The sequence below is a fragment of the Phytophthora sojae genome (genome assembly GCF_000149755.1).
Source record: "Phytophthora sojae unplaced genomic scaffold PHYSOscaffold_1, whole genome shotgun sequence".
In the NCBI taxonomy this organism is placed as follows: domain Eukaryota; phylum Oomycota; class Peronosporomycetes; order Peronosporales; family Peronosporaceae; genus Phytophthora; species Phytophthora sojae.
In genome coordinates this window covers 7,251,327-7,279,192 of record NW_009258115.1, presented here as the reverse complement: position 1 = coordinate 7,279,192, position 27,866 = coordinate 7,251,327, and the positions used below count along the sequence as shown (strand labels likewise).

At 54.1% G+C, this 27,866-nt stretch overlaps 13 protein-coding genes across 13 annotated transcripts; 6 read left to right on the top strand and 7 right to left on the bottom strand.

Moving 5' to 3' along the window:
- Positions 1 to 161: 161 nt before the first annotated feature.
- PHYSODRAFT_309514 (hypothetical protein) lies at positions 162 to 606 on the top strand (the record flags this gene model as incomplete). Its single annotated transcript, XM_009517741.1, has 3 exons — positions 162 to 252; positions 290 to 438; positions 460 to 606. 3 exons carry the CDS (start codon positions 162 to 164, stop codon positions 604 to 606), a joined length of 387 nt encoding a protein of 128 aa, XP_009516036.1.
- A 3,880-nt stretch (positions 607 to 4,486) lies between these two features.
- On the bottom strand, positions 4,487 to 4,699 carry PHYSODRAFT_377574 (hypothetical protein; the record flags this gene model as incomplete). The annotated part of the gene is made up of 1 exon (XM_009517740.1): positions 4,487 to 4,699. A coding segment is annotated over one exon (213 nt), but the record flags the coding sequence as incomplete, so codon positions are not given.
- Positions 4,700 to 6,693: 1,994 nt separating this feature from the next.
- On the bottom strand, positions 6,694 to 7,764 carry PHYSODRAFT_248200 (hypothetical protein; the record flags this gene model as incomplete). Its single annotated transcript, XM_009517739.1, has 3 exons — positions 6,694 to 7,124; positions 7,170 to 7,478; positions 7,569 to 7,764. 3 exons carry the CDS (start codon positions 7,762 to 7,764, stop codon positions 6,694 to 6,696), a joined length of 936 nt encoding a protein of 311 aa, XP_009516034.1.
- Positions 7,765 to 7,866: 102 nt separating this feature from the next.
- Positions 7,867 to 8,142, bottom strand: PHYSODRAFT_441852 (hypothetical protein; the record flags this gene model as incomplete). The annotated part of the gene is made up of 1 exon (XM_009517738.1): positions 7,867 to 8,142. A coding segment is annotated over one exon (276 nt), but the record flags the coding sequence as incomplete, so codon positions are not given.
- A 694-nt stretch (positions 8,143 to 8,836) lies between these two features.
- Positions 8,837 to 9,454, top strand: PHYSODRAFT_309513 (hypothetical protein; the record flags this gene model as incomplete). The annotated part of the gene is made up of 2 exons (XM_009517737.1): positions 8,837 to 9,316; positions 9,359 to 9,454. The coding sequence occupies 2 exons, from the start codon at positions 8,837 to 8,839 to the stop codon at positions 9,452 to 9,454; spliced, it is 576 nt and encodes a 191-aa protein (XP_009516032.1).
- Positions 9,455 to 9,651: 197 nt separating this feature from the next.
- On the top strand, positions 9,652 to 10,002 carry PHYSODRAFT_468092 (hypothetical protein; the record flags this gene model as incomplete). The annotated part of the gene is made up of 1 exon (XM_009517736.1): positions 9,652 to 10,002. A coding segment is annotated over one exon (351 nt), but the record flags the coding sequence as incomplete, so codon positions are not given.
- Positions 10,003 to 10,353: 351 nt separating this feature from the next.
- Positions 10,354 to 11,101, bottom strand: PHYSODRAFT_248216 (hypothetical protein; the record flags this gene model as incomplete). Its single annotated transcript, XM_009517735.1, has 2 exons — positions 10,354 to 10,984; positions 11,031 to 11,101. 2 exons carry the CDS (start codon positions 11,099 to 11,101, stop codon positions 10,354 to 10,356), a joined length of 702 nt encoding a protein of 233 aa, XP_009516030.1.
- Positions 11,102 to 11,657: 556 nt separating this feature from the next.
- Positions 11,658 to 12,306, bottom strand: PHYSODRAFT_309512 (hypothetical protein; the record flags this gene model as incomplete). The annotated part of the gene is made up of 3 exons (XM_009517734.1): positions 11,658 to 11,995; positions 12,063 to 12,079; positions 12,107 to 12,306. 3 exons carry the CDS (start codon positions 12,304 to 12,306, stop codon positions 11,658 to 11,660), a joined length of 555 nt encoding a protein of 184 aa, XP_009516029.1.
- Positions 12,307 to 13,522: 1,216 nt separating this feature from the next.
- On the top strand, positions 13,523 to 17,989 carry PHYSODRAFT_552459 (hypothetical protein; the record flags this gene model as incomplete). The annotated part of the gene is made up of 3 exons (XM_009517733.1): positions 13,523 to 14,095; positions 14,153 to 14,536; positions 14,819 to 17,989. Exons 1-3 carry the CDS (start codon positions 13,529 to 13,531, stop codon positions 17,987 to 17,989), a joined length of 4,122 nt encoding a protein of 1,373 aa, XP_009516028.1. The 5' UTR covers positions 13,523 to 13,528.
- A 474-nt stretch (positions 17,990 to 18,463) lies between these two features.
- On the top strand, positions 18,464 to 20,760 carry PHYSODRAFT_477118 (hypothetical protein; the record flags this gene model as incomplete). Its single annotated transcript, XM_009517732.1, has 2 exons — positions 18,464 to 18,532; positions 18,610 to 20,760. Coding segments are annotated over 2 exons (2,220 nt in total), but the record flags the coding sequence as incomplete, so codon positions are not given.
- Positions 20,761 to 21,004: 244 nt separating this feature from the next.
- Positions 21,005 to 23,141, bottom strand: PHYSODRAFT_552455 (hypothetical protein; the record flags this gene model as incomplete). Its single annotated transcript, XM_009517731.1, has 5 exons — positions 22,994 to 23,141; positions 22,645 to 22,893; positions 22,422 to 22,552; positions 22,205 to 22,349; positions 21,005 to 22,012 (listed from the first exon to the last, which is right to left on the bottom strand). The coding sequence occupies exons 1-5, from the start codon at positions 23,132 to 23,134 to the stop codon at positions 21,005 to 21,007; spliced, it is 1,674 nt and encodes a 557-aa protein (XP_009516026.1). The 5' UTR covers positions 23,135 to 23,141.
- Positions 23,142 to 23,277: 136 nt separating this feature from the next.
- On the top strand, positions 23,278 to 24,166 carry PHYSODRAFT_353577 (hypothetical protein). The gene is made up of 5 exons (XM_009517730.1): positions 23,278 to 23,284; positions 23,374 to 23,487; positions 23,561 to 23,668; positions 23,754 to 23,841; positions 23,913 to 24,166. The coding sequence occupies exons 1-5, from the start codon at positions 23,282 to 23,284 to the stop codon at positions 23,981 to 23,983; spliced, it is 384 nt and encodes a 127-aa protein (XP_009516025.1). The 5' UTR covers positions 23,278 to 23,281; the 3' UTR covers positions 23,984 to 24,166.
- Positions 24,167 to 24,434: 268 nt separating this feature from the next.
- PHYSODRAFT_294211 (hypothetical protein) lies at positions 24,435 to 27,422 on the bottom strand (the record flags this gene model as incomplete). Its single annotated transcript, XM_009517729.1, has 7 exons — positions 24,435 to 24,794; positions 24,859 to 24,984; positions 25,061 to 25,262; positions 25,334 to 25,581; positions 25,658 to 25,773; positions 26,029 to 27,316; positions 27,387 to 27,422. The coding sequence occupies 7 exons, from the start codon at positions 27,420 to 27,422 to the stop codon at positions 24,435 to 24,437; spliced, it is 2,376 nt and encodes a 791-aa protein (XP_009516024.1).
- Positions 27,423 to 27,866: the final 444 nt, after the last annotated feature.

The window sequence follows — 27,866 nt, the reverse complement described above, 5'->3', positions numbered from 1 at the left end:
CAAAGCTGACTAGCGGAAGATTGCTCAAGATTGAAAATTGAAGCACATTAAAGAGTGCATGGCTTGGCCCAGTTAAGCTGGTACAGATGAATGGCGCACACTCAATATCCTATTGCGCAGATCCTGGGGCTGATACTAATGTCATTAGCAGGGAGCAGTTGATGGTATTAAAGGAGAAAGATGATACGGTGAAATTGGTGATGATGAAGGAGATTCCAGTGAAGACGGCTGGCGGGCATATCTTACGTGCTAGTATGACTGTTGATGTGATGTTACAAATAAAACATAGCAGCAGGTTATGTTCGCCTCACATCGCGTGTTAAGTGTTTGGTGATCGAAGAAGACGAAGAGGGGTTCATTATCGGGAAGGATGTTCTTGCTACGCTTGGGATCGATATCGAGCGTCAATTAGAGCAGCTAGTGGAGAACAAGGATGCAGTAGATGAGGACCCATTATAGCTGGACAGAGATTTCATTGTTGGTGTGAGATGCGATGCGGATGTGAACGCTTCACTTGAAGAACTGATCGATACAGCAGTCGTGAACGGATTCCCTCGCGAGAGGCGAGAGGAGCTACGGACTGCAGTGTTGATGTTCTACATATAGCAGCTGAAACTTGGCGGGGCCCGCCATCATAGGGTGCCACCGCTCCTGATCAAGCTGAGAGACGCCAAGTCACACAACACGCTTAGAAAGCTCTTGCTGAACGCGTACCCACACCGCACGACGACCTGCTCCTCGTAGTCCTTGCGCTTGCGTCCACTTCACCAGCGTTGTGTGCAACGTGCTCTCGATCATAGGAGTGACCGGTGGTAGGAAGAAAGGTACGGCGCCTGCGACGTGGTCTTGTCGGCCTTCGCCGGTGTCTCCATGTTCAACCAGTAACTAAAGTTAACTTTGTGGTGGTTTTACAGTAGAACACCAACGGGGGGAGCTGGCACTCCCTAAGTCGTATGCCGATTCTATTGCAAAACTTATGCTGCCTTCTAGTAATGCTTGTTATGGTTGTTTTTGTATCAAAAGACATGGACTTGATTAGTTTCCTCGCACATTGGTTGGTCATCACCTGCTTAGCCAAATATGTACATCCTACGTCCAGCAGTAGCAGTACGATTGCGACACCATGGCACGCAGGAACGCGCCGGGAAGCGCCGCGCACGACGCAAAAACTTTCAGCCATCCTACGCGAGCTCGTTTGAAAGTCTATGAAATGCATCCTCTTTTCTTTTCCCAATACGTGCTCAGACCTAATGCCAGCGGTAGATCTGATTAGTGATTCCTCTGTAAACAGTAAGGGAAATGGCCAATCTCGGGCCGATTTTTAAGTGCCTGTGTCAACTGCCTACAACTTCGGCTCTACTTATCCGATACTATAAAGCGTGGCAGGTAGAGAAAGCCCTTGATCTCTACTTTTTTCTGGTAATTTTTTGCAGCGCACAGACCAATCAAAAAAGCTGTGAATCTCTTGCTCAAGTTGCTCCTTTGATTTGCGCCGATTGCCAATTAAATGCCGATTTTATACTGGCATAAAATATGAAACCAGAGTCCTCATGTCGGCAAGAAAATTCAGTCGAAGTAGGGGAAGGTTTAGTGCGAATTATTATATTTACGATTTTTCATTAAAACATACAAGATATTAGTTCACTGTACCATCAAAGAAAGTTTCTCCATTTGGCCAAGTCGGCGGAGCTGCTGGCGTGGAGCTGACGCCGGAGCAGAAAGCGCTGACAGAGCAAGGATCGCCGACCCAGTCAACAAAGTTGATAGCGTCGCTGCTGATGGTGGAGCTGGCGGTGCTGCTAGCGCCGGGGGTGACGGCCCCAGTGACGGCGCAGGTGATGGTCAGGGTTCGAAATTTGGGATAAAGTTTTTTTGGGTGTTGGGTTTTTCAAAACACCCGCCCACCCGTTGAATCCGAATGGCGGGTAATTTGGGATTTTAAATAGAAAGAGCACTGAAGACTATTTAAGGGGTCCTAAGAAACGAGGACTTACCTCGACGCGTCTTCACGACAGCCTACATCCTTCATTTCCTAAATGACGTTCATCTGCCCCCGGTGCATGGCCCCCTTTCGACATGCGGCGTCCCTCAGACGTCACATTGGGACTCCCATCTGCTTCGCCCGCCAGTTTCCCGACCTGGTTACAGCCATACGCCGAGCCCTACACAACCAGCGTCGTCGCGAAAGACGCGTAGAACGGCAACAAGAGCCGCAGCGTGTCGCCCAGCCGGATGCTCAGCCGGATGCTCAGCCTGAACATCAGGCATTCACAACGGGGCGCAATCAACTCCAACCACCTCTTTAACAGACGGTTCCTCAAGTCTCAGATCAGGAAGCCGTGACGACCCCGGCCCAGGACCCCCAGCATGTGCAGCACGTGGGCGAACAAGGCCAGCAAGACAACAGGTGCCCTATATGCTGGGGGTCCGTGGTTGAACCAAGGAACTACCGGTGCGGCAACGTACGTGCATTAATGAACACATCGACTTGCGCGGGATTCACGCGACGTGCCCTATGTGCCGTCACCTGGTGTTCCCGGCGCCTTGCAAGAGCACCAGCGTCGCCACGTACCGGCGTATCGACGTGCTCCGCAGACGAAGACTGGTGGTGGCTCAATGACTCAGATGTGTCAGACGACGACCTGAGTGATTATGCGGACGAATAGTTGAAGTAGCAAAATCACATATTGACAATTGATTATTATTATTATTCAATACTTTAAACCAAAACTTTTAGTGCATTGTGTTTTTTTTCCAGACAAATGGTATTTCTGCCCAGATCAGATAAGAATATCAGCGCAAGAACTTCATATTGACACGATGCGGCTCCAGATTTCAGCCCGAGCCCCACGTTGACGGCCTGGTTCTAGCTGGATCCAGGATCCAAGTGGTGGGAATAGCCTGGATATGCACTCAGCGCCCTGAATCAGGATGATCAAGGTGCATCCAGGCTGGACCAAGATCGATGACCCTGAAGTCTGCCAGCCTGGAAGCCCCCCCAGCCAAGATCGAGCCAGTCATGCCGCAAGAGCCGAAGAGATGCCCGACCAAGCTCGTCGACGCCCAAGCTGCCTGACCGAAGCCCGTGTATCCTGAATCGACAATGTGTATCCCGAATGGACAACTCTCCAAGCTCTAAGTTCTGATCATACAAACCCAAGACATTAACGACCGACCAAGCCGACCGCCCAAGATCTGCTCGGCACATGGAACCTTGAACTCCCTCCCAGCTGTGCTGCCGATCCCCGCTGGATCTTTGCGACTCAACCGACGACAACCCATACTGAAACCAAGATAAAACTTCCAAGACTGCATGTTACGATTAGTGATAGCCTACAAGGATAAGACCAAACAGAGTTCGTTTTCCCGAGTACAGCGCAAGTGTCTTCGGTTGGGGGCCAGACTACTCAGAGCTGGTTCAGACTCAAAGGAGCCATGTGTTTTCGGTTCTTCCCCTGCATTCAGGGCACCTCGGCTAACAGCGTAAGGGTCGTGTGTGGAGCTCTCATAGTAAGTATCAGATCAAGTTAAGGCGAGTACCTGAGTTGTCGCACGGCCAGGGTTGATAAGCTTTATTTCATATTCTAGTTGGGGTGTTTGTCCTGTACAGCACTGCCATTTCATATTAAGCTACTCCTAGGGCGGTTGAGGTAGTCACCACCTAGTTGTTGATAGGCTACTGAGTACTGTGTTTTGTATTGATTCGGCTTTTTCCCTCTTGATTGAGGGTGGTGCGTGATTGATTGAGGGTCTTGGACTTGCCAGTGTCCTGGATCTACCCTCTTTGTTGACTGGTGTGTAGGGCCCACCATCCAAGGGCCAACCAAAGAATAAGTGACGGTTGTGTGTATTGTATATTTGTGTATAACTCTGTATAGTTAAGGTTATCTCTCCGGATCCAGGCTGTGGAAGCTGCGTTCTGAAGTGTGCGTTGGCTCTGCTTCCTGGTCCTAGCGATATAATCCTGTTTCCCGCAACCCACGCAGTGCAAGCCTCACGTTCGAAGATAAACGACACCAAAAGGGATTCCACAAGAAACACACGCCACCCGGGACGACACCTAGTGCTCGTCCAGGGTTGTTTCGAGGGGACAAGTCTAGATCCTTTTCGGGCCACTGTACACCTGGGCGGCAACAGGCGTACACCCGCCTCGCCTCAATTTGCGCAGATGCATAGAGCGAGATGGATAGAGTGAGGTTGGTTTCCAGTCTGACTGAGGGTCAGGGTGGTCACCATTTTAGCATGGGGCCAGGGTGGTCCCTGGTTTGGCTGAGGGCCAGGGTGGTCACCGTTATGGCTGAGGGCCAGAGTGGTCCCCGTTTTGACTACACGAAAATCTATGCGATAAAAAATGAAGTCAAACTTTGAAGATGGAATGAGTTCTGTGCATTAAAGCTTAGTAATACTCGAAGTCACTGTCCTGGTTACTGTTGTTGATGGTGTCCTCGTTGTCGGTCTCGACTAAATCTTCAAATAGGTTCAACATGTCCACATCTTCGTGCTGGAGATTCTTCATGTTGAAGAAGATGAACACCAGCTTCTCGACGTTTGCTTCCTTCAAGCAATTGCGAAGTTGCGAGTGCACAAACTTGTGCGCCGAGAAATTCCTTTCGGCGGCTGCACTGGAACATGCTGAGGCGAAAACCGTCGTCACGATGTTTTGCAACAACGGGAAGCCGTGTACGCCGCTCCAAAACTCGCTCACCGTAACACGCTTGTCCAAAACAAGCTTGAATTGGCGAGTTTGTTGCTGGGCAGCTGCTTGAAACTTCAACAGCTCCACCATCGTCGCATCTTCGTTTTCGGGGCCGTTCCACTTGGCAATGAAGTCCACCACGCAGTCCCGTGTTTCTTGGTCCATACCTTGGCCAGCGTAGCGCGGGTCGAGCAGGTACGACACACCATGTGCGTCGCCGTACACGAAGTCGAACCACTGGCGGATCACGTCCGCAATGACCCAAGCTCCGAGATGGGCATCGCCAGCTTATCCAACGTGTTCGGCAGGTCCAGGAACATCCTGTAGACATCCGAGATCGGGCGGCTGTTTCTCTCGAAAACCTTCTGGAAGCGCGAGAGTTCACTCAGCAAGGCAATTGCCTTCTTCAAGTGGGGAACAAAATCCTTACCGCGAACCACGTCGAACGTCATGCGCCGCTTGGCCTTCTGCCTCCTTCGTCTTGGCCTTGAAAAAGTCTCTTCCGCTCATGAACGCATGTAGAATCGCTTCCGACTCCAGCACAGACACGAAACACTTCTCGATTGTTCCCCACCTTGTGTCCGCTGGGAGGACGAGTGCGATCTTGCCTTCCAGCTTCTGCAGCCGGCACAACTCTGCCCACAGCAACTGTTTCTTCTTGAAGAATCGCACCAGCTTCCTGCAGCTCTCTTCAACTTCTGGAGCCAAGGCAGTCTGGCGACGAGGTCCTTCACGATCAGATGGATGAGTGAGTGATACAGCCATGGAAGAACACATGCGGGCAATCCTTCTGCAGCGTTTGCCACACCAACTGATTTGTGCTGGTGTTGTCGGTGACCACCGCAGCAATTGTAGCGAACTTCGACGTCTCAATCACACGCTTAATATCAGCTGCGAGGAAGGTGGCACTATGCGACGTGGAACCGGTATAAATGGAGCCCAGGAAGTAGGTTCCGTCCTCGCATATCAACATGTAGTTGATAACGTTCTTGCCGTTGGTGTCCGTTCAAGCATCTGTGGCAAGAGTGCACTTCTTTCCTGCCACACGATGCACCATGACCAGCTTCAATTCGCCGTACGATCCGCACAGCAAGGAGGTCGCAAGCTCGCGCGGGGTGGGAAGAACAGCTCCAGGGGTGAGGACAGCCATCGCCTTCACCAGCGTTGCGTGATTGACCTTGTTGAAGGCCATACCCGTGGAATAGAACCAAAGCGCCAACTGCCGTTGGAAAGCCGTCAGCTTCGCAGGCTTAGGGCCGGAGGAAAGCACGCTGTGATTGGCTTCGTCACTGGTCGCTTGGAGCACTTGCGCTTGAAGTGATCGCGGACGCGTTCGACATGCGTCTCCCCCAGCAGGTGGATGATGCGCTCGCACTTCTTACACGACACGACATCGTCCGCCACGACTACGTCGTTCCAGACGGGATCCTTGCGTCTTCCGCGCTTAGCAGGGCTCGACAAAGGCTTCGTACTTGCCAGGCAGCGCTTCTTGTGCCCCGAAAACGCGACAGCCGAAGTTGCCTGCGCTTCCATATCGTAGCCGCCATGATCAACTTGAGCCAACTGGATGGGGGACGAGGTGACCAAAGGACGGGGGCCACGGGGCGGAGGTGAAGAGGTGGTGGCCAGGTCGATGGGCGACGAGAAACTCATGGCGAGGGGAGGGGCTTGGGCGGGAGAGGTGATGGAAGTGTTCAAATTGAAAACTGAGCCTACAAAGCCAACGGCTTACCCGCTCCTTCTGTCCTGAGGACTTGAGACGGTATAGTTAAGGCTTGGAGAGAGTGCTAGCATGCAAATTTGCGTGAGAAATGGAGAGTGAGCCACGACAAACCGGGGTTTAAAGTGTTTGACAGGATTTTATTGAGGAAACCGTATCGAGGTCGGTCTCAGCTAGCCCGGTTCCCGGTAAGGAGCCATGACATCATCGGGTCCTAAAAAAAACCAAAACCTAAACCCACCCACCCACGGGTCTTATCAAACCCCCCGGACAAATCTCAAAACATGGGTTTTGCCGAACCCTGGTGATGGTGGTGCTGCTGGCGCCGGAGCTGGCGGAGCTGCTGGCGCCGGAGCTGGCGGAGCTGCTGGCGCCGGAGACGACGGTGCAGGTGACGGCCCCAGTGACGGCACAGGTGCGCCGTCGTAGCCACTGCCGACTGCATCGTCGGGTCCGGCGGGATCTCCATGTTACCAGGTGAAGCTGCGGTTGGCGTGCGCGACTTCGCTCCTCTAGCTAACGGCACATCCCCAGCAGCCTTCAACTTCTCGTGTGGCAGGTGCTGGCCGCCCAGAGAAACACGATTGCGCTTCTTCACGGACTTCTTGGGGCGGCACGGCAAGGCGAGGACCTCGTCCTCAATAACCGCCTTAGCGTGAAGCCAATCAGCCAAGTGAACGTGTCGCGGAGCCCTGTTCTTTTCGTAGACTTATAGACGGGTAGCCATAATCGGCAACGAAACCGGATATATACCGCAGGTGCGGAATCCGATCTTGCTGCTGTCCCATGCCATACTGGCTAGCCGGATTGCCGCCATTTTGTCAATCGAGTAGCGCCCTTCGTCGTATTCCTCGAGCACTTCGTTGATCAAAGTGCAGAGCTTGTCCTTCAACGTGGCGAATACCGCTACATCTAGGGGCTGCAGTAAGTGGGTGGCATTTGGTGGCAGCAACACAAGCAGAGTGTCCAGGCTGTCCGCCGTGTTGATAACGTCCTCGGAGTAGTGAGAGCCACACCCGTCCACCACCAGCAGAAGCGGCCGCTTTACGGTGCTCGGTACGGCTGCGGCGAAGAAGTGTAGCCATCGCTCGAATAGGTACGTATTGATGAAACCCGACGGCGACGTCGTAATTGCCGCTCCTGGGACCTTACATTTCTCGAGTATATCCCATTCAACCGTCTTGTCAGGCAGAATGAATGCTGGAGGCACCACAAAGCCTGAACCACTCGCACACGCAACGATAGACAGGTGGAAGTTGACGGTAGGATCCGTGCACCAAACGTTAGTGGATCCGCGGACTGTCACCACCTTCATACACTTCTTCGTCTGAAAGGCGGTTTCGTCCATGTTAAGCACTCTGGAGCTGTCAAGGTTTAGTTCAACAACACGCTTAGCCAGAGTATTAAACAGGGCAGCCAAATCATCGCTGGTCACGTCGTTACGCTTTAGCGAGAGCGATTGAGCGGATCGCTTGGCGAGCGTCGGATGGCGCTCAAGGAAGCGCCGATACCAACCGTCCCCAACGCTCTGGGCACAAACCAGCAAAGCCACCTCCTTGGCTTTGCGCAAAATCTGCCGTCGGTCGGCGGGGAAGCCAGTTAGCTGCCGCCCAACCACCCAGTCGTAGATATGGCTTTCCCCCTCAGGGGGAAGGAGAGTCTTCGGTCCCGGTCTTGCAGGCTCTAACGACTTTCCTTGCTTGGCCGACGCTACCCATTGAGGATCGTGCGGGGGAGGACCCCTGAAGACCTGGACACGGCGGCTGCGCTGGTGCCGGCTTGGACTTGAGCGACGACGTCTTCCTTCAGCTCAGTGGAGTACTTGGCCATAGGGAACAAACCAAAAGTGGCGCCAAAACAAGTTCCCGCGGTTTGCCTTAGGCCCGTTCTCAACCGGAGCGGACGCATGCGTCCTTGGACAATTTGCGATTTGATTGGCTAGATGGGTGTAGCAAAAACAATACGCGCAACGCATGCGTCAGCCACGCATTAAACGACTTTTGACCAATCACTATACTACCTTGAAGCGTTCCCTCCTGATGATCGAGCTGGCCCCCACATCATTCTTCCTCGCCATGGCACCCGTCCGACTTCGACCTACTACACCCCAGCGCTGCATCCCTACTGTCAGGCAAAGGCGTCAATGGAAAGCTGAAGACGAGCTCTGTGATCTGCTCGTTTGCTTGGTAGCCATCAAGCGTCTACGAGCATCTCGAAGAAAAGATCCAGTAGTTCGAGATCGGATTTCGTGGCGAGTGCATGCTACTACGCTCTTGAGAGAGTCGGCGTTCAAGAAATACTACCGGATGAGCATTGCCACTTTCGAAGAACTATTGTGCATTGTTGGTCCGTATTTGGTAATGGACTACTATCAGTCTCTGCGGCGGTCGCGCGGTGTTCCGCCACTTACGCCTGCTGCGATGCTGCAGTGCGCGCTCTCGTGGCTGGCGGGGGGAAGCTACCACCACATTCGTGTCATCACCGGCGTCAGCATTGCGACCTTTTACCGTGTTGTATATCGCGTCATGTTCGCGATTAACGATGCTGATGAACTTGCGCCCCGCTTTCCGAGGAAACAAGACGAAATGAAGAGTGCAGCGCGCGGATTTCAAGACCGGAGCAATCATGGAGTGATAACAAATTGCATCGGTGTTGTGGATGGATGGCTGTGCCCTATACGTGTGCCTCATCGGGATGAATGTGGGCGCGTGATATCGTTCTTTTCGGGACACTATCAAAAATACGGACTCAACGTACAGGCTTGCGCGGATTCTCTCTCTCGGTTTACAGTCAACTCACCGGGTGGAATGAATGATGTTTATGCTTTTCAGTGTTGGCGACTGAGCAAAGTGCTTCAAGAGGTCGAAGGCGAGTATTTTGTCATCGGTGACAATGCGAATGTCCAGGGCAAGCGAATGATGACTCCATTCAATAAGACACAGCTTGTGGATAGGCCTGACCGCGACAGCTACAACTTCCACATCAGTCAGCTTCGTATTCGTATCGAAATGGCTTTTGGGCTTTTGGTGAACAAATGAAGGATTCTAAAGCACCCGCTACATGTCCGCCTCCGCCACTGCCGCATTATCATCTCGGCATGCATGAGACTACACAACTTCTGTATCACTCAGTGGTGTAGCGGTACGCACAAAGACGACGAGTACGATTCGCTTGCTGACTCCGCTACTCCGACACGCGAACACCGTTCAACGTCCAGCACCACACCAAGTCAGCGAAGCGGCAAAAAAAAGCGAGCTGCGCCAAGTCAACGCCTGGAATGAAGTACAAAACGGAATCAGATGCAATGGACGTGCTTGTTACGCTTGTTGGGAGAATTGCAGCAGCCCGAGAGGCAGAGGTTGCGCTCGGAAGAGAGCAGGAACAAGAGGTATCCGTTCGAATTCGCGCCGAGCACCACAAAATGCTCGACGACATTCGCAAGCGCATTAGTGAGATTGAATGCGAAATGAGCTCCGCCGCTAGCCCGATTAAACTTCGACTGCAGGGAGATTTGAACTTTTTCCTCGAGGAGCGACACCGGAGCATGGATGACGTGCGTTCACTTGGACAAGGCCAGCTAGACTAGTGATTGTATGTCAGCAGTACTAGCGATCAAGGTGTATAGACTTGATGTCTAAACAAGAAACAGTAACATGAATGATCAATGATCATTGTGTGCGTATCCATCAGTAGTAAATATGCAAATAAGAAACGTTGCTATCTACTACTGCCACTTGACATTTGCGCTCGAGCGTTGAGAACAACTTATACTGAATAAAGTGGGCGACCTAGGCATCTTCGTACGGCCAACTCGTTCTCCTTTTCCATTAGCTCCTAGTTTGGCGCGCGTGCCTTCGCGTTCCTATCCACGGCCCATGTGCCAGAGCTGCAGGGAGATCTTGCCACCCTTGGCGTGCACGCGCTGGACAAGCTTCTTTCAGCCGGCCTCCTGCTCGTCCGTGTACACGGCGGGCGCGCCGTACCAGCCAAAGCCCTGCTCCGATACGGCCGTGCCCTCCGTGATGATCAGGCCCGCGCTCGCGCGCTGCTCGTAGTACTGAATGTTGCGCTCCAGCGGCACGTGCGAGACCGGGTCCGAACGCGCGCGCGTGGGGCCGTACACGATGCGTTTCTTGAGCACAAGGCCGTCGGCCAGCTGTAGCGGCGTGAAGAAGTTGTAGTTCTCTATCGCAGCGGACACGGAGGGACGCTGGCTAGTGCTCCTGGTGGTGGCTGCCGGCGACTTGACTGTTCGCACGTGCTTGGGCTTGCCGCTTGTGGGCTGGTACGGCTTGAACGTATGGTAGCACTCGTCGCCCTTGGAGGCGTCCCAGAAGTACTCGGCGTTGATGGCCGAGTTGAGCGGCCAGTCGTTCTGGAAGCGCTCCACCAGGTCCGGGTTCGACAGGTACAGGCGCACGAAGCTGACGAGGTCGGCGGTGCCGCTGCTCACGACGCCCTCGGTCGTGCGGCTCGTGTAGCTGTTGTTGGCCATGACGGAGCCGTTGAAGGCCAGATTGACGTCAACGAACGTGAGTGGGCGGGTACCGGCCGATGCTAAAGCCGTCCTGGATGGTGAGGTACGCAAGCCCGTGCTCCGACAGACGCTCGAACGCGTGCGTGGACATCTCGGTGTTGTCGTCGCTGCCCATGTCACCGAAGACGCCGTTAGGCAACAGTCCCATCGCGACGCAGCTGGATGGAAACGCGATTTTGAGCAGGAAACGGTAGCGGTTGGTGCCATGCACCTCAACACCGGCGAAGCCCGCACACTTGGCGCGGATGATGCACTGGTAGTACCGCTACACAACTTGCCACTCCAAAATCTCGTTCTCCTCGAATTGTTCTGTCACCACAGCAGCTATATCAAGATCTTGATGTATCGTCGAGGAAGTTGTCTCCACAACTGACACGGGGTTTTCCACTTCTGCCGTTCTTTCAGCTTGCTTTCTCTGTATGTTGCGCTGGGGACGATGCAAGTTTTGACTTGCGATAAAGTCGACAAGATTCGAGCGAACCTTCTCATCCAGCAAATATACGCGACTTCCATCATCCAGTTCAACTTCAGATCTGTCATAGGCTACGTGACGTTCGTCATCCCGTTCAACTTCCGATCTATCGTAGTCCAATGACTCATCGTCGTTCCACCTACGCACTTCTCGTACGATACAGTTCAGCACTTCGGGTCGAATCTAAATCAGTATCGCATTGGTTAGCTCGTTGAATACAAGATCAAGCAAATTAAATGGTCATGCATACCTTAGTCCAGTACCACAAGAAGAGGACGTCAACTTTACCGTGGATGAACTTCTTGAATTCCCGATCATGAGTACCTGATAAACGGAAATTAGCTTCATAAATGCTGCAAAATGACGTCAGCTCTTTCCTAAACTCTTCCAGCTTTGCTGCGCTATGGGGAACGATGATGCCAGGCTCGATCCCATCGAAGTCCGCATCACGAAAGATGAGCCCGCTATATTCTTCATCACCCTTCTGATAGCTGGCGGCTACGTCTCGCCAGAACAGCGCCCTTTGAGAGGACTGGGCGTCGTCCAAATCTCCTCGGTCGAAGTTTTTCCCTGACATAACGTGGTATAAACTATCAGACCATTTTATTTGTAAGGACCAAGAATAAAATGTACTCACCCGTCGTTTCAATGAGCCTCATGAACATGCTCTTGGACAGCTACACGTTGGCTAGGCGGAACATGCTGTGCTTCATCCGACGAGTGTTTCCGGAAGCCACTGTCGATGCCGCTGAAGCTTCTTCACCCTTATTCACAAGCGCATCGTAGTGGCGAAGGCATTTGATCCGGGCGGCCTTGTTTGTTCGGGTGTTGAGGTTAATTTCGCGTAGAGTACATTCCTTTCGAATGAGATCTTGTGACATCTTCTCGTACGGCTTCTAAGAGTAATGGCCGTCCATAATGGTGCCGCTACGAGTAGGAGGGTCCGTGGCAGCACTTGGAGTCGCATCGAGGCGCCCACGTGCCGTTTGTGGATCTCTTGGCCCGTGATACGCAGTCGTGGCCGTCTGAGGCTGTACACTTTCGACGACGTAAGCTGGCTGAGCTGGCAGGATAAGTTGGTCACCTCGGGCGATAGGAGGCGTGCTGTAGTTTGGTAGAAGCTACTGTGGAGGCGGTGCAGCCCATGAGAGCTCTGACGTGAGATTACGCGCCACTTGGGTCTGGTGCGCTGGGTCGTCTTCGGTTTCCATTGCTGGGGGAGCTTTACTTGACAGTATGAGTCGAATGGCTCACACAGAACACCAACACTATATTACTATATTTGATTGGACAATATTTATCAAACGCTTGGCCAATCAATACAATTCAGTTTCATTCTCAACCGAGCACTCGGGGTAGGGTACGCATGCAACGCATGCATCGTGTTCTAGGGCTCCGCGAAGGGATAAACCCCTGTATTAGTTTTTTTTTTAACGATCCACGGTCATCTCCTGCGCCTGCTTCGCAGCCGCAGCATCTGCCCGGTAATTTACCTCAACGGCGAAGACGCAAGACACGACTTGGCAGTAATTATACACAGTAATGAAACGAACCTTGCTCGAGATCTGCTTGTAGCTTGTAGAGAAATGAAAAATAAATGCTTCGTTGTATGCTACCTACAGTAGTCCATCCGCTTTAATCATTCACTTTACTTCACTCCATCCGATTCGATATATGTTATTGACTCATACCGGTTCAAACTGCCCACGCATATAAACCTTTTGGAGGGCCCAGTGCGGCACCGGGGTCATACCGGTTTCAGGAAATGTACCAGTTGGGGTAATCTTTTGACTTGACGTACCGCGGATATAATCCGATTTGGTCTGCGATAGCAGCACTAACGTCCCAGTAAAACGCTCCGGTTGAGAACATGCCTTGATTACAGGTTTCGTACTTAATTCGATTTGTCCAATCAAAGTTTGTAATTCTACAATCTTGACTAGGACTGGCCAAAATTGAAATCGGCCCTGAATTGGTGGATTTTTGCCGCAGAATCTTTTCTGACGTTTTCCTCATCTTTACCAAAAATTTGCAATCTTATATGGCTACATCTGCTTCGACTTCAGACTCACACATCTGAAGTCACAACTGAAGTGGCCAAGAATGGCGCCGCAGCAGGACAAGGAGACCACTGAACATCGGCAGCAGGCCGACCCTGCGTGGTGGTGGCGTAGCGCCTGCGGTCGCCCGGATGCCACGCGTGCCGTCACCTGCAACGAGACGGAGCTGCTGAGCGCTGCCGTTCTCTGCGCCGCGCTGTCTGCGACTAGAGCAACGCCGTCCTCCTCTGACGCGCTGGCTAACGCCCGTGCCGCGCGTGAGCTGGAGCTGCATGTGCGCAAGTCGCCGCTGCCGCACAGCCTGCAGCTGCCGGTGCTGGAGTTCACGACCGACTACGTGCTTGTGGAGTCAGAGGGAGCTGTCATCTGCGCCATGCGAGCCACGAGCCCCAGCGATATTGTACAGGCCGTGGTCGGCTCGGCCGTGCCGCTCTCGCAGCCGTACGTGCACCGATTCGGAGGGTCTCGCGTGCACGCGCCGTTCTGGAAGCGCGCCCAGCGACTGGACCTGGTGAAGCTCTATGGACGAGCACAGCGAGCGGATAAGGTTCTGCTGCTCTGTGGACATTCTATTGGCGGCAGTATCGCCAAGCTCGCGTTCTGCGAGCTGGTGTTCAATGGCCTACCGGAGGGTGTGCGAGCGATTCTGGAAAAGATCGATAAGGAGCAACCGAAAGCCGACAGCAAGGAGCACAGCCACAAGGAAAGGCATTTCCGGAAGCACAAGAAAGAAAAGAACGAGCCCACCGGCTGGATGAAGAAAGTCGGGAATAATGATCGCGATAGTGCGCTCCAAAACCTTCCGATGGTCATGGCGATCGGCTTCGGCGCACCGTATGCTGGCAACGATGGTTTGGCAGCATTCTTGGAGCCCTTAGGCATGGGTGACCGCGTGGTGAACTTCGTTAACGAATTCGACTGCATTCCTGGAATTTTGAATATCGCGCACTCGGCTGCTATGCTCGCCAAAACAACAGAGCGACTGGTGACTATCGCAAAGGCAACAAAAGCGCTGCTCAACCTGCTACCAGCACCAATGCAGCAGCGCCTTGTTGACATGGCGAAAGATGCTGGTACTGCGGCTGTTCCTAGCGCCACGTCGGCGTATTTGTCGATGAGCATCACCATGCTTCAGAAATCATTTGACAAGCTTCGCGAGTTCAACGTTGTGAAGACGACGGACTATCGGTACGCTCCGTGCGGAAGTTGTGTCATGATGTCGAAGGAAAGCGCGGAATTCAATATTTTCTCGGAGCCGATGCAGATTCGAAAAGCTCTAGGCGAGGATGGAGAAGAACCCACGACTGGACTCACTGGAAACTCCATTTTGCAGCACATGATGAGTGCTTATGTTGACGCTATCGCGCGCCGATCTAGGTCAATCCAGATCAATGCGACAATGAACCATTACGAGCGCCTGGGGGTTGCTCGAAATGCAAGTGACCGGGAAATTCGCAGATCGTACAGATCTCTAGCGTTGCGGTGGCACCCAGACCGGGCTAGACACGGATCGCTCACAGATCAGCAAAAGGAAGTGGCGGAAGATATTTTCAAGCTACTGGCCGAGTCTTACGAAGTGCTTTCGAACAAAGAGAGTCGCCATGCCTATGATGCGTACTTGAACCGACCGCCCAGTCGGAGAGAAGAGTTCATGCAGTATGGCACGGTGGACGGCATAACTCTAGACGAGGCGATTTCCACGTTCAAAGATGCCGTGGACAATATTTCGAGTACATTGCACCGCGTGACGGATCGTTTCAGCTCGTCAAGTTCCACCACGGTTGGACATCCACTTCAACACAATGGTGGCAAGCCACAAGCATCGCCTGCTGCATCCAGTGGGCACACCGTGCCCTCAGGTGGAGGACAACCATCAACTACAAGCCTCCCAGCTAACAATGCCCCAAGTGGAGTTTCCGATTCTACGGGCTCGACTCAACATGTATCTAGCACTGGCGTCGCAACAACCACAGCTGCAGCTCCTGCGTCGACAGCAGGGGTTTCTACTTCTACTTCTTCGGAGACTTCTGCGGCTCTGGGGAACACTGGGAATAGTGTGGTAGGCAATAATGTTGAAAGCCCCACTCAAGCAATTGACACCCGCAGCAGCAGTGGCAGTATCAGTTCCAAGTCGACAAGCACAAGTTTGAAGACCGTCTCAGTTGTTGGGGGTGCCGTGGCAGTTGCAGCTAGTGTGGCGATAATCGTGAGCGCTTGGTCACAGTTTTCTGAAGCTTCTCGAAAGAAACGGCAGGCTGCAGCTGTGCGTGACATGTCGGGTGATTGCTTGGTGCTGCTTTTGGAAGATCGCAAGACCGTTCAACAGCGTCAGATCCGAACACCCAGCATTGAAGCGCTACAGCAATCCAAGGCCCGACAGATCAAGGCGTTTGCCATTGCTACCTCAGCCCATTGCGGGAAGAATGAGCCTGGTGATAGCGGGCTGTATCTTACCAAAGAGGCCCAACAAGCCATTGTTGAGTTGACTCGTGAAGATCAGGAGCAAGATCAAGATGACAAGCTTATTGAAGTGTTTTTCGACTGCTCTGCTGAAGACGAAGACGCGGCAGTTGAGGCGATAGCCGAAGAAGAATTCTTCGATTGCGTGGAGCTAACCCAGGAAGTGGAGCAGAACTTCGCGAAGAAACACGAAAAACTGTTTCATCCGCACGGAAAGGCGAAGATTCGGGTGATGTTCCCGCGAGGTTCAAAGGTAAACACTCCATTCGGCCTTGGGGTAGTCGAGGATTGGCGAGAAGACACTGCAGTAGCAGCAATTCGTTTCGACAACGACTCTCTTCGCTATGTTGATAAGAAGGAAATCACTCGCGGTGCATCGATGGCTCTCGAGTTGGCGAATGCTATTGTAGAGGAAAGTCGAGCGCAATTAGCAGAACGCGTGATCACAAATTATGGCCTGGAGGAAAGTAAAACCGGAGACCAGATCACGAATGTGGCGCTGGCTGGTGCTGAGGGAGCTGTAGATAGCGGGCTTCGTGCAGCCGGCGGGCTGGCTCTAGCCAACGGTGTTGCAAGATCCGGAACTGCTCTCGGCGGCATGGTAGCAGCTCCTTTAGCTGTGGCGTCCATCCTTGTCGACATCGGAAAAGAATTTTACGACTACCGCAAGAAACACACCGAGCGAAAGGAGCTTGGGGTATTGTCATCGACAAGTGAGCGGCTGATGCGACGGGATTTTCGCTTGAAGACTGGGGAGGTAGTTGTAAGCCGCACAACGGCTGCAGCAGGTGCCGGACTAGGTGCGTACGGGGTGGCGTCTGCGATGACACTATGGGCAGCTGCCGGTGTTGCCACGGGGCCAATTGGAATAGTGGCGGCGACAAGTGCAGCCGTTGTAGGTGGCGTTGCAGGCTACTTCGGTGGTGCCAAGGTGTATTCGTTGTCAACTGCTTCGTACTTCAAGAGCCAGAAGCACGCAAAGGAGCATATCGACCGGCTTGAGCTGGGTGCACGTGTGTTGTTTGAGGAGCACGACCCCGCAGGAACTGGAGAGATCTCCAAGGAAGCCTGTCTCTCCATCATGGAAAAGCTGTACGAAATATCGGGAGACACTTCAGACTTCGCGTACGAAGCTTCCGTTGAAGCGATAAAGGATCCCAGTTTTGAAGGACCGGTGACGTGGCGTATGTTTTGGATCTGGGTGAGCACGGAGGCAGCTCGATCCCTAAAAAGTCTCGAAAGTCAGGCATCTAACCCGACTCACCACGGCGGATCTGAAGGGGAAAGGAAGCGCGATAAAGTCATTCGAAAACTTCGGGAAGCGAAACAAAAGCATCACGACAAGCACCACCCCAGCGACAAGGACGATGCGAATACCAGCCCGAAGGGGGCGAATTTCGAAGAGGTGGAGAAAGATATTCACGCCCGAGCTGCCTTTGTTCCTATCCTCCCTGGCGAAGAAGACAACCTTGATGAAGTGAAGGCGACGGTCGAGGCTCTCGTCCATAGTCGTCACCTGACGGCGGGCCAGGCATTTTCGCTGTGCTCCCAGCTGGACTCGAGCGACCCTGTCGAGCAAGTATCAGCTCGAGAGATCATCGCAGCTCTTCAGGCGGAGCTTGCTGACGCGGAGCCTGAATCTGAAAGCTCCGACAACTACGAAGAGCTGTCTCCTGTTGCCAAGAGCAACGTGAAGACGGAGGATGAAAGCGCCACAGGGAATCCAGCTCCGCTCTCAGTCACAGTCAAGGGTACGCAGGTTATGTCGTCGCAGTCGGCAACCTTGACAAAGTTGCCACCGTTAGCACCTCCCTCTGGTGATCAGAAGAAGAAAGGATCGAAGCCACCGCAGGTCGACCCGCGACTGGATGTCATGTGCTCTCTTATGTCCACCGACGGTCTCAAGAAGTTCCTGGAGACGCAGTACATCGTTCCTGAAGACGAAGCGATGACACACCATGAGGACTTGCATTGTCTTGCGCTCGCTTCAGCAGTGCCACCGGCTTCGTCAAGCAATGACCGAGAGAAGAAGGCTTCACAGTAAAAAAGGTATGCATCACGTAGCATGGAATGCACAAGTATCGTGTCCCGTATAATAATTCCCATAAAGAAAAATCGATGATTGGAGCAAGTTCGCAGTGTTTTGATTTTGGCGGGAACGCCCAATAGTGAAAGCGCGGTCCGATGGCGTCGTCCCAGTCCTTCTCGCAGACCTTCGGGGGCGTCGGAGCTGGTGCCGATGCGGCCACCAGCTCGGGCGGCGTCGGCATGTCCAACTACGCTGAGGAGAAAGGTGAGATCGCGCTCTGATCGCCCCAAAACTCACCGTAAATCCTCTAACCCAAAGGCGTCTCTTTGGCCACTAATGACAGTAAGATGCGCCGAGTTCCTGATGAACTTCACGTCGAACCTGGACGACCCGGCGTTGGGCCCCAAGTACGCGCGCATGATGGTGCGAATACGCTGTGGAATCTCTCTGTAGAAGCTGCTTTCACGTGATGTAACCCATTTGTTCCGTTCGTCGCAGCAAGAGGTGGCGAACCGCGAGCGCACATCCATCCCCATTTCCTTGGACGACGTGCAGATTGTGAGTTGCCTTACCACTACCACGCTACTCCAATACGCCCTTGTGATGGTGGTTAACATTAATTAAATGTCTGACAGTTCGAGAAGGACGACCCGGCGTTTGTGACGCGCATCGTGCGCAATGCTCGTCGATACATCTCGCTCTTCTCGGACGCAGTGGACGAGAACCTGCCGCCGCCTACGAGGGACATCTCCGACTCTCAAGACGTGCTGGATGTGCTGCGGATGTCGCGTGCCCAGGAGCTGGCACAGCAGCGGCAGACGGAGGACGGCCAGGCTGACGGACAAACGCCAGCCAATGCCAATGCTGCCAGCATCTTTCCGCCGGCGTTGATGCGGCGCTTTGAAGTGCATTTGGTGCCTGGTGTCAAGCTGAAAGCGGTGCCGATCCGAGAGGTGAAGGCCGCGAAAGTCGGTGCGCTCGTCCGCATTAAGGGCATGGTGACGCGCGTATCTACTGTGAAGCCGCTATTGACAGTGGCGACATACACGTGCGAGGCGTGTGCGTATGAAGTGTACCAGGAAGTGAAGGCGCGGCAGTTCAACCCGCTGACACAGTGCCCGAGTGAGCGCTGTCAGACCAACAAGGCGCAGGGTCGTTTGATCATGCAAACAAAGGCCTCCAAGTTCGACAAGTACCAGGAGGTCAAGTTCCAGGAGCTGCCGGATCAAGTACCGATGGGACATATTCCGCGCTCGCTGACTGTGTACCTGCGGGGCGAGCTCACGCGCACGTGTGAACCCGGCGCGCTGGTTACGATATGTGGTGTTTTCTTGCCCCTGCCGTACTCGGCGCAACGACAAATGCAGATGGGACTTGTCACGGAGACGTACCTCGAGGCGACTGATGTGGTGAACCATAAGAAGCGGTACTCTGCTATGGAGTCGTCTGAAGCAATGGAGAGCGCCGTGCTGCGGTTACAGGAAGGCGATGAAAATGTGTACGAAGTGCTGTCGCAGTCACTGGCACCGGAAATTTATGGTCATGAAGACGTGAAGAAAGCTCTGTTGTTACTGCTCATCGGTGGTGTTACCAAGCGCATGGATGAGGGTATGAAGCTGCGTGGTGATATCAACGTGTTGCTGATGGGAGATCCTGGTGTGGCGAAGTCGCAGTTGCTGAAACATATTTCGACAGTGGCTCCGCGAGGTGTGTACACTACTGGTAAAGGTAGTTCCGGTGTCGGTTTGACCGCTGCGGTTGTGCGCGACGCTACAACGAAGGAGATGACTCTGGAGGGAGGTGCGCTAGTGCTGGCAGATATGGGTATCTGCTGTATTGATGAGTTCGATAAGATGGAGGAGGGCGATCGTACGGCTATCCACGAAGTCATGGAGCAGCAAACTGTGAGTATTGCTAAGGCAGGCATTACGACGACACTCAATGCGCGCACGTCTGTACTTGCAGCTGCAAACCCCATCTTCGGTCGCTACAACAAGAAGCTCAGCGCCTCGCAAAACATCAACCTGCCCAACGCGCTACTGTCCCGTTTCGACCTCCTTTTCCTCTTGCTGGACATCGCCAACTACGAAAAGGACGAGGCGCTTGCACGCCACGTCACTTTCGTTCACCGCCATTGCCGCAACCCGGACATGAAGTTCGAGCCCGTGCGCCCAGAAGTGCTGCGGTATTTTATCGCCATCGCCAAGCAGTACCAGCCCAGCATCCCCGAGCACCTCTGCGGCTATATCGTCGAGGCCTACGTCACTCTGCGGCAGCAGGATGCCAATGAGCATGCCCGTGAGCGACAGAAGCAGCAGTTCCGTCAGCAGCAGTATGGCGACGGAGGGGCCAACGATGCACAGACTGCTATGACGGCTCGCCAGTTGCTGAGTATTTTGCGTCTCTCTCAGGCACTCGCCCGACTGCGCTTCTCCACGGAAGTGATCCACCAGGATGTCGACGAGGCTATCCGACTAGTATATGTGTCCAAGGCGTCGCTGACAGAGCAGGACGATGCCAACGGTGGCGGCAACAGTGGAAAGGCAGGTACAGCAAACAACGGCGGCCGTGGTAGGTCTACGGATGCCACGTCCAAGATTTTCCGCCTGCTCCTCGAGTTTGCCAACGATCGCAACCTAAAGGTTCTCGCTATGAGCGACTTGGAGCCTGTGGTACTGCGTAAGGGTTTCACGTCTCAACAGCTCCACGCGTGTATCGCGTTTTACCAAGACTTGGAGATCATGCAGTTGTCGAGCAACGGCACTCGTCTCACTCTCATCCAGTAGTAGATACCAATTGCTCATGAAGTGGACGACACGCCAACGCCTGATAACAAGTTCATATCTCTTCAAAGTTGCCGGAGAGCTGTTTCCAGTTGCCAGGATGTGCTGTCTGATGGACTGAAGTACCTCGAGACGCAGTACATGTATATACAGATGATAGTACGCCGGCTTCGACAAGTTGAAACTGAGAGAAAGAAGTATCCATCAGGTAGCGTCGATCAGGAAAATATATTAACGATAAGGGAGTTTATACGAGTTGTGGAGTGATCTCCCACACCTCGATGTCTGCTGCTACGTAGTGGGGATGGTATTCCGCCGTGTCGATCACCCGCAGAGAGAACTTCCGCGCCTGCATGAGCTGCCAGAATCTGTCCTTGGGCTGAAAATGCTGGTAGTGGCGATGCTCATACGAAATGAGGATGCGGGTGCGAGGCCCACTGAGCGTGACCAGAGCCTCCACGAGCGGCTCGATCGGGTACAGCCGAGGTAGAATGCAGTCCGACACCAAGATGAGGTCTGGGTAGGACTCCTCGGGCGACGGGATGAGGCTCGCCGAAGGAGGCTGCCCCCACTCGTACTCCTCGACATCCACCACCATGTGGTTGTCGATGACGCCGTCCTGCTGCGCCAGCTCGGCGTTCTCCCGCATAATGAAGCGGACGTTGCCCATGTCGGTCAGCACCACTCTCCCAGCTCGAAGCAGCATCGCGGCGGCAATGCCCACCGCGCCCGTGCCGCTCCCAAGCTCCAGCACGAACGGGTTGTCCGAGTCTACCAGCGCTCTTGGATCGCGAGCTGCTCGTTGCTCCAGATGCTTCAAGAGCACACAGGCCGCAGGCCACACCGTGAGGCCCGTGCCGAACCCGTTGAGCTCCCCCTGCAGCACCTGCTTGATGCGCAGCGGCCGGCCGCCCACGGTGGCCTGGAAATACGACGCCATGGAGTAGGCGTCGCGCCACGCCAGCGTCTGCCAAGCCGCCACGCCCGCAGTCTCGTTGCCATGGTCACAGCGCTCTGGCAGCGTAGCGCGCCGCACCTCCCCGCCCGCTTGAAGATCTTTTGGGCCTTTACCAGCGGAATCTGAGACCGGTTTGCTCTGCGCCTGGTGCTGCTGCTGGACCTTGTGCTGCACGCCCTCTCGCAGCAGCTGCATGAACTTCTTCCTGTCCTCGATGGCGGCCATCGCGCAGTGTGGGGACCGCCTGACAGGGCCCGTTACTCGAGCGAGCGAGCAAGCAAGGTGTCGTCGATTGAACTTTTGGCGAGCAGAAAATGGGGGTCTAGATATCATGTGGTGTGGTCGTTGTACCGTATTACAGGGTTAACAGTCTAAGAGCTCGGCGACGGACTACGTCGGTCGATGGTTTGATGCCTCACGTGGCTTGCGCTACGAAGACTCGGCGTCCGAGTCGTCGCTCGATTGCTGCAGGAAGGACGAGAGGCGCACGGGCGAGGGTGACGCGTCCCGGTCTTTCCTGCGAGACGACTTCTTGCTCTTCTTGGAGCGCTTGTGTCGTCGAGAGCGGTCGTCGTCCGAGTCCGAATCGCTGTCGTCCGAGTCTGAGGACCTCCTTCTGCGCTTGTGACTCTTCCTGCTCGTCCAACCGCAATGTCAGAAGCTGCATAGCAAATCGACGACACTGTCGCTCAAACAAACCACGCACCTCTTCTTGCGGCTCTTGTGTCTGGAGCGTCGACGCTCGTCCTCGCTGTTCGAATCTTCTGACGACGAAGAGCGGGAGCGCTTCTTATGCTTTTTCTTCCTCTTCTTAGAGCTGCTACCACCCGCCAGTCGCTGCATTAAAATATACAACAAGAAGAACCTCAACATTCATCAGAAAACCTTGCCACACTACGACCACAACATTATCCTGGGTACCCACCCACCTTCTCCCTGGCAGCATCCAACTTCTTCCGATACTCCTTCATCTCCTTCTCTCCGTTGTCGTTGAGGTCCAGTTTGTCTGCGTTCTCCTTCTTGTACTGCTCCCACGTAGGTCGGTTCGGGTCGCTGATGCGGTCGGCGATGGTGCGCTCCTCCTTGCCCGTCACCATGCGCATGAAGGCGTCCATGGTCGCGGACTGCGGGGCGGCCACTTTACCTGCCGCATTTTTGGGCTTCTCCACCGGTGGTGGCTGTAATTCCCCCGTAGACACAGCACAACGCAACACACTAGCTTAGCAACAATCCGCAGCCGCGCAACACTCACTGGAAGGAGTTCATTGAGGTCCGTACCGCTGCAGACGCCGCTCGGATGGCGCGCTGCCGCTCGAAGCGGTTGTCGTCGATCTGCCGGTCGCGCACCTGGTTGTAGTCCACGCCCGAGGACCGCTTGAGCCCGTACTCGTCGGTGCCGTGCGACCTGCCGGGCGCCATGCTTGTCTGCCTTATCAAAGGCTGGGGCAGGGACAGTGAATGGCTACATTGATATTCCTATCTTTCAGCATAGTATGCAACTACATAGGATAATTGGTGGCCAGATCCCCCATTTTGGATCTCTCTCAAGAAGACGCTCGAAGCACCATGGTGAGCGTCCGGATGCCTCTGCTCCCAAGCTGTCTGTGCGCATAGAGCTGATGTTTCGTGCTGTGTATGCGTGGCTGACCCCCTGCCAGAACTCTGCCAGCCTCCCCCTCGTGCGCGCGCCCCCTGACGCCCTGCGCTTCGGCTTCTACAGCGCCAGCGAGGACGTGCGACCGGTGCACGAGGTGCAGCGTCTGCAGACCACGGTACGCTCCGATCCTCGAGCTGCTGTACGTTAATGACGGGCTAGACATTGATGGTGGGGCGCTTTGATTGCAGCACCGCCAGTCCAACTGGGAGCTCAAGATGGCGACGGTGGAGCAGGTCTACGGCAAGGCGGCGGCCATGCGTCTGCGCACGGAGAAGGCGGTGCTCGAGCAGTTTACGGTGAGCAGCCAGTGTGCTTGAAGGTGCTGTAGCTATGACAGATAACTAACGGTCGGATATATTGCTGTCTGTGCTGTGGCTATAGCGTCTCCCTGGTCTGCCGAGCTCGCACGCGGGCGTGGACACGCTGACGGGCGAGGACGAACAGATTGACTTCACGGACTTCCTTAACGGTGCGTACAGGCGGGGCTCTATATTTGCAGTAATATGGACGGCGTGGAGTCTGATGTGTGTCATGCTGCAGACCCGAACGAGCACCCCGAGAACACGTTCCGTGTGCACGAGGCGATGGAAGTGAAGCTCTCTATTTTCTAAGCAACCACAACAGCATGACGCAGACACTAGCAGGAAAAATCAAAGGCGCCGCGTTTTCTACATCGGAATCACAGGCCCATGGCGCTCGTGTGAACAAGACAAGAGACGGCTAAATGCTTACGTCCATCGCGGAGCTAGCAGAGCCGACATCTGATCAATAACACGAAGACGACATTGATGATGTGCTAAATCTGTATTTGTCTTTATCCATTTGGGTGTGATACTCTGGGGTCTTTGACCTATCTCTTTAAAGCACTCGACGGTGTTGACGCCTTGGCTCGCGTCGTTAGTGCAGGTCTTCGTCGTTTCACACTATGCTCTATCTATCGCTGCAAGAAATGTTGCAGACCCTCCCTCCGTCAAGGATAGCATTACCAGTCCTCTTAGTATTGTGAGGTTGTCGTGTTATAGCGTTCATTTATCTGTGTTTCGTGTTATCACGGCGACGAGTTTATCTCTGTTTGGTGTCGAAGCGACTGAGACTGATGGCGAAGGCCTGGAGCATGGACAGCGGGTACTGGAAGTCCATGTTGAAGCAGTCCTTGCCCACTTTACCCAGCTGCAGCAGCACGTACTCTTGCGGCAGCGACACGGTGCCTTGGTCTTCGTACACGAAATCGGGATACGCCTTGCGGTATTGGTCGCGCATTTGCTCGTTGGTCGGCTCGGAGTGGACCAGCTGGAAGTTCTTGACGGAGACACACGTCGCACGGCTGCGGAAGTCCACGATACAGGACGAGAGAGGGTCGTACTTGGTCTCGCGCTTGTGAAGGAAGACGAAGTTGGAGGCGTCCATGACGTTTTGCCCGCCCTGCAGCATACACACTCGATTAGACTTTGAATGCCTTCACGCTATGAGGATTTTGATCACGTACAGCTGCCGTGATAGTGCGGACGTGCTCTTCCATCATCTGATCACGAGAAAGAGGCCGCCATTCGAGGTAGCCTTGCCCATTTTCAAGTATAGATGGGATCACTACCTCCATCTTCCGTGGATATGGCTGCATGGTACGGCATATCAAACAATTAGATCATCAATTCTTCACTTCCCAGATAGCACCATAGCAGACAGCAAACCTTCTTCGAGTTATGGTAACGAATCACTGCGAGCTCAGCTCGGATGCTTTGTCTGAGCTCGTCATCGACTTCGCAATCCGAATCCAAGTCCTCCGGGTTGTCGCCTTGATCGTACAGGCAGTACTCCATCATGCTGGTGGACGACCGTAGTTTGCCGATGTACTGGTGGCTCCGCATCATTCGTGAGAGGAACAAGTCGTCTCTGTATGGAATTGGCAGCAGCGAGTCAACACCTTTTTCACTTCGTAAGCTCATCAACAACATTGCTCTCACCTGTTCATGGAGATGACATAGTGCGACGTGATGCGGCTGGTAGCTTTCTTCCTCGCGTACATTATCGGACGGCCACTGGAGCTGTTCACCTCGAGCAGGAGAGTGTAGATGGGAGCAAGCTTGTTCGGGCCGCTGTCGTTTCTCTCGATAAAACACTTGACAATTTGACCGCGTCCACATTCTAGCGGCCGCTTCACGAACTCCAACAAATGATCCGGAATGTAAGGCACGCTCTTGGGATTGAAGAACTGCGACAAGGTAGAATAACGATGGTTATAAACACAGGAAAATATCGTTTGAGAAGGACGTGAGGTGCCTGCGTACCTGAGCTTGAATCTTCTTGGGCTCGTCCTGCTTGCTACGTCGTCTGTCCTTGCGTTTTTCACGCGATCTTTCCCGGTCCCGGTCTCGATCGCGGTCTCTGTCTCTGCTTTCCCTGCCTTCTCGACTGCTTTGCTCGTTAGTGCTTTCATCGCTGTTGGTGCTGCCCTTGTCCTTCTTGTCATTAAAAGAGGAAGAGCGGGAGTCATCACGTTCGCGGTCGCGTTCGTGGTCGCGTTCGTGGTCGCGTTCGTAGTCACGTTCACGATCACTACCAGCAGTCTCGTCCCCGCGAGGAGAGCCCCGAGATTCGCGCTTCATCTTCCGCAGCTCATCGTAGATATCTTCGTGGGCTGCATTTCTCCGTAGGATACCCTCTCCATCCTCCTTCTCTTCGTCAAAGTTGTTGTCCTTGTGTTCACTCCTGATATCACCTTGAGAAGAAGAAGAGGAACGACTGGCGCTTGGCTTAGACGGACCGTGCTTACTTTCGATGACGATCTCGGGATCATCTTCATGTTCGACGGCCTTCTCTTCCCGTTCATCTTTATCCTTGGCATCAGCTTTGCCATCCTCTAGGAACGGGATCTCTTCCACGTCTTCAAACGAGTCGTCGATGTTGGCGATAGGCCGCGACGATTTCGCGTTGGCGCTTACATCTGGCTTGGCCTCCGCTTCGGTGCTCTTGGTTTCACGCTTCTTGACAACGATAACCTCCTCCTCCGGTACATTGAGTCTCGACTGGGTGCTGAATTGCGCCGCCATGCCCATTTTTGTCGTGAAAACGCCAGGATTCTCCTTCTCCTTCGCAGAAGGCGCACTCAAACGGCGAGATGGCTCACCTTCGTCTTCGGAGCCTCGACTACGAGCCGATAACGCTGCATTTGCGTCATTCAGCACTTCCATGGTGCTTTTCATCAGAGGAGGCTTCACAACCGGCGTTTTGTCTGCAGGTGGGGCCTTTGCCGGAGCTGTAGCAGGAGGACGCTGCGTTTGTGGCACAGGTTTCGGAGGTTTGCCCGATGGAACAGCGTTAGTCTTGACTGGAGCTGTCGAACTAGCCGCCACTACAGGCGAGTCATCCCCTAGAATGTCGACTGGAGCTGCTGCCGCCGCTCTTGGTGTGGGTTTTGCATCTCCCGGTGGTCCTCTCGCTGATGTTGGCGGTGTACGCTTTGCGTCCGGCTTGGGCTTTGGCGGACCTGCAGGCGCCGCTTTCGCGTCACCTTTGCTCTCACCCTCACCCGTGCGCGGGGTGATCGGAGGTTTTACTGCTGCTGCTTTAGGCGGGGCAGTCGACGGCGGGGCTCCAGTTGGTTGTGGTTTCGCCGGAGGTGCTGAGGATGGCGGACCCATTGAAGGAGTTGCTGCCGTCGGTGGTGCCGACGATGGAGGGCCCATTGCTTTCGCTTGGCCATTTGGTGGGGGTCCTGCCTTGGCTTGTGCTGCACCCGGTGGAGCCGCGGACGGAGGTCGAGCAGCTCCTCGTATCTTCGCGACAGAAGCACTCGGGGCTCCTGCGCCTGGAGGAGGACCATTTGGCGGCGGCAATGAGGATTTGGAGCGGAATGCCGCTGCTGCCGAGCCTCCAGCCTTTGGCGGAGGGTTTGAAGGTGGCGGTAGCGCCTTCTTCTTCTTGGTCGGATCTGCACTTGGTCCGCCCTGGTTGAGGAGAACGTAGACTTAGTAAGTGGTTCGAACTCGGTTCAGATTCTTTTGAGTATTCGCGAACCTTGGCATCTGCGTTGGCGTTTGGTGGTGGAGCCATCTTAGGTGGCGCCTTCACGACCCGAGGCCTGCAGGTTCATGACACCCTTTAGATACTAGTGGAATCACCAATGTACGCCCAGTTCCTTACGTCGTGGAGGCATCCTTGCTCTCGTCCGATCTCTTCTCGTCGGCCATAACCTGTTTTCACTCTCAAGCTGCTAGGTAGAGCACCGCACAACAGTGGGGCGCGCCCCTCAATTTACTCACAGAAACGGACACCATGGACAACCGAAACTGCTTCGCGAGAACTATTTGCAGCAGCGCTGGCGGTGATGTATTCTCCGTCATGTTCATCAAGATTACATAAGTTAGACGGTAGAATGTTTAGCCTTTCATTACAACACAGCAGTGAACTTACACAACCGACCCGATCTGGTGTAGTGTTCTGCATATTTCCATTGGACTTGATACATCCTATTCTTCAGCTAGTACAGTAGTAGTA

Bases quoted from the DNA above. Each gene is read 5' to 3' on its own strand.
- PHYSODRAFT_353577 (XM_009517730.1), top strand. The intron at 23,488-23,560 runs GTACGCTCCGAT...CTTTGATTGCAG, and splicing joins TGCAGCGTCTGCAGACCACG to CACCGCCAGTCCAACTGGGA. The intron at 23,669-23,753 runs GTGAGCAGCCAG...CTGTGGCTATAG, and splicing joins CGGTGCTCGAGCAGTTTACG to CGTCTCCCTGGTCTGCCGAG.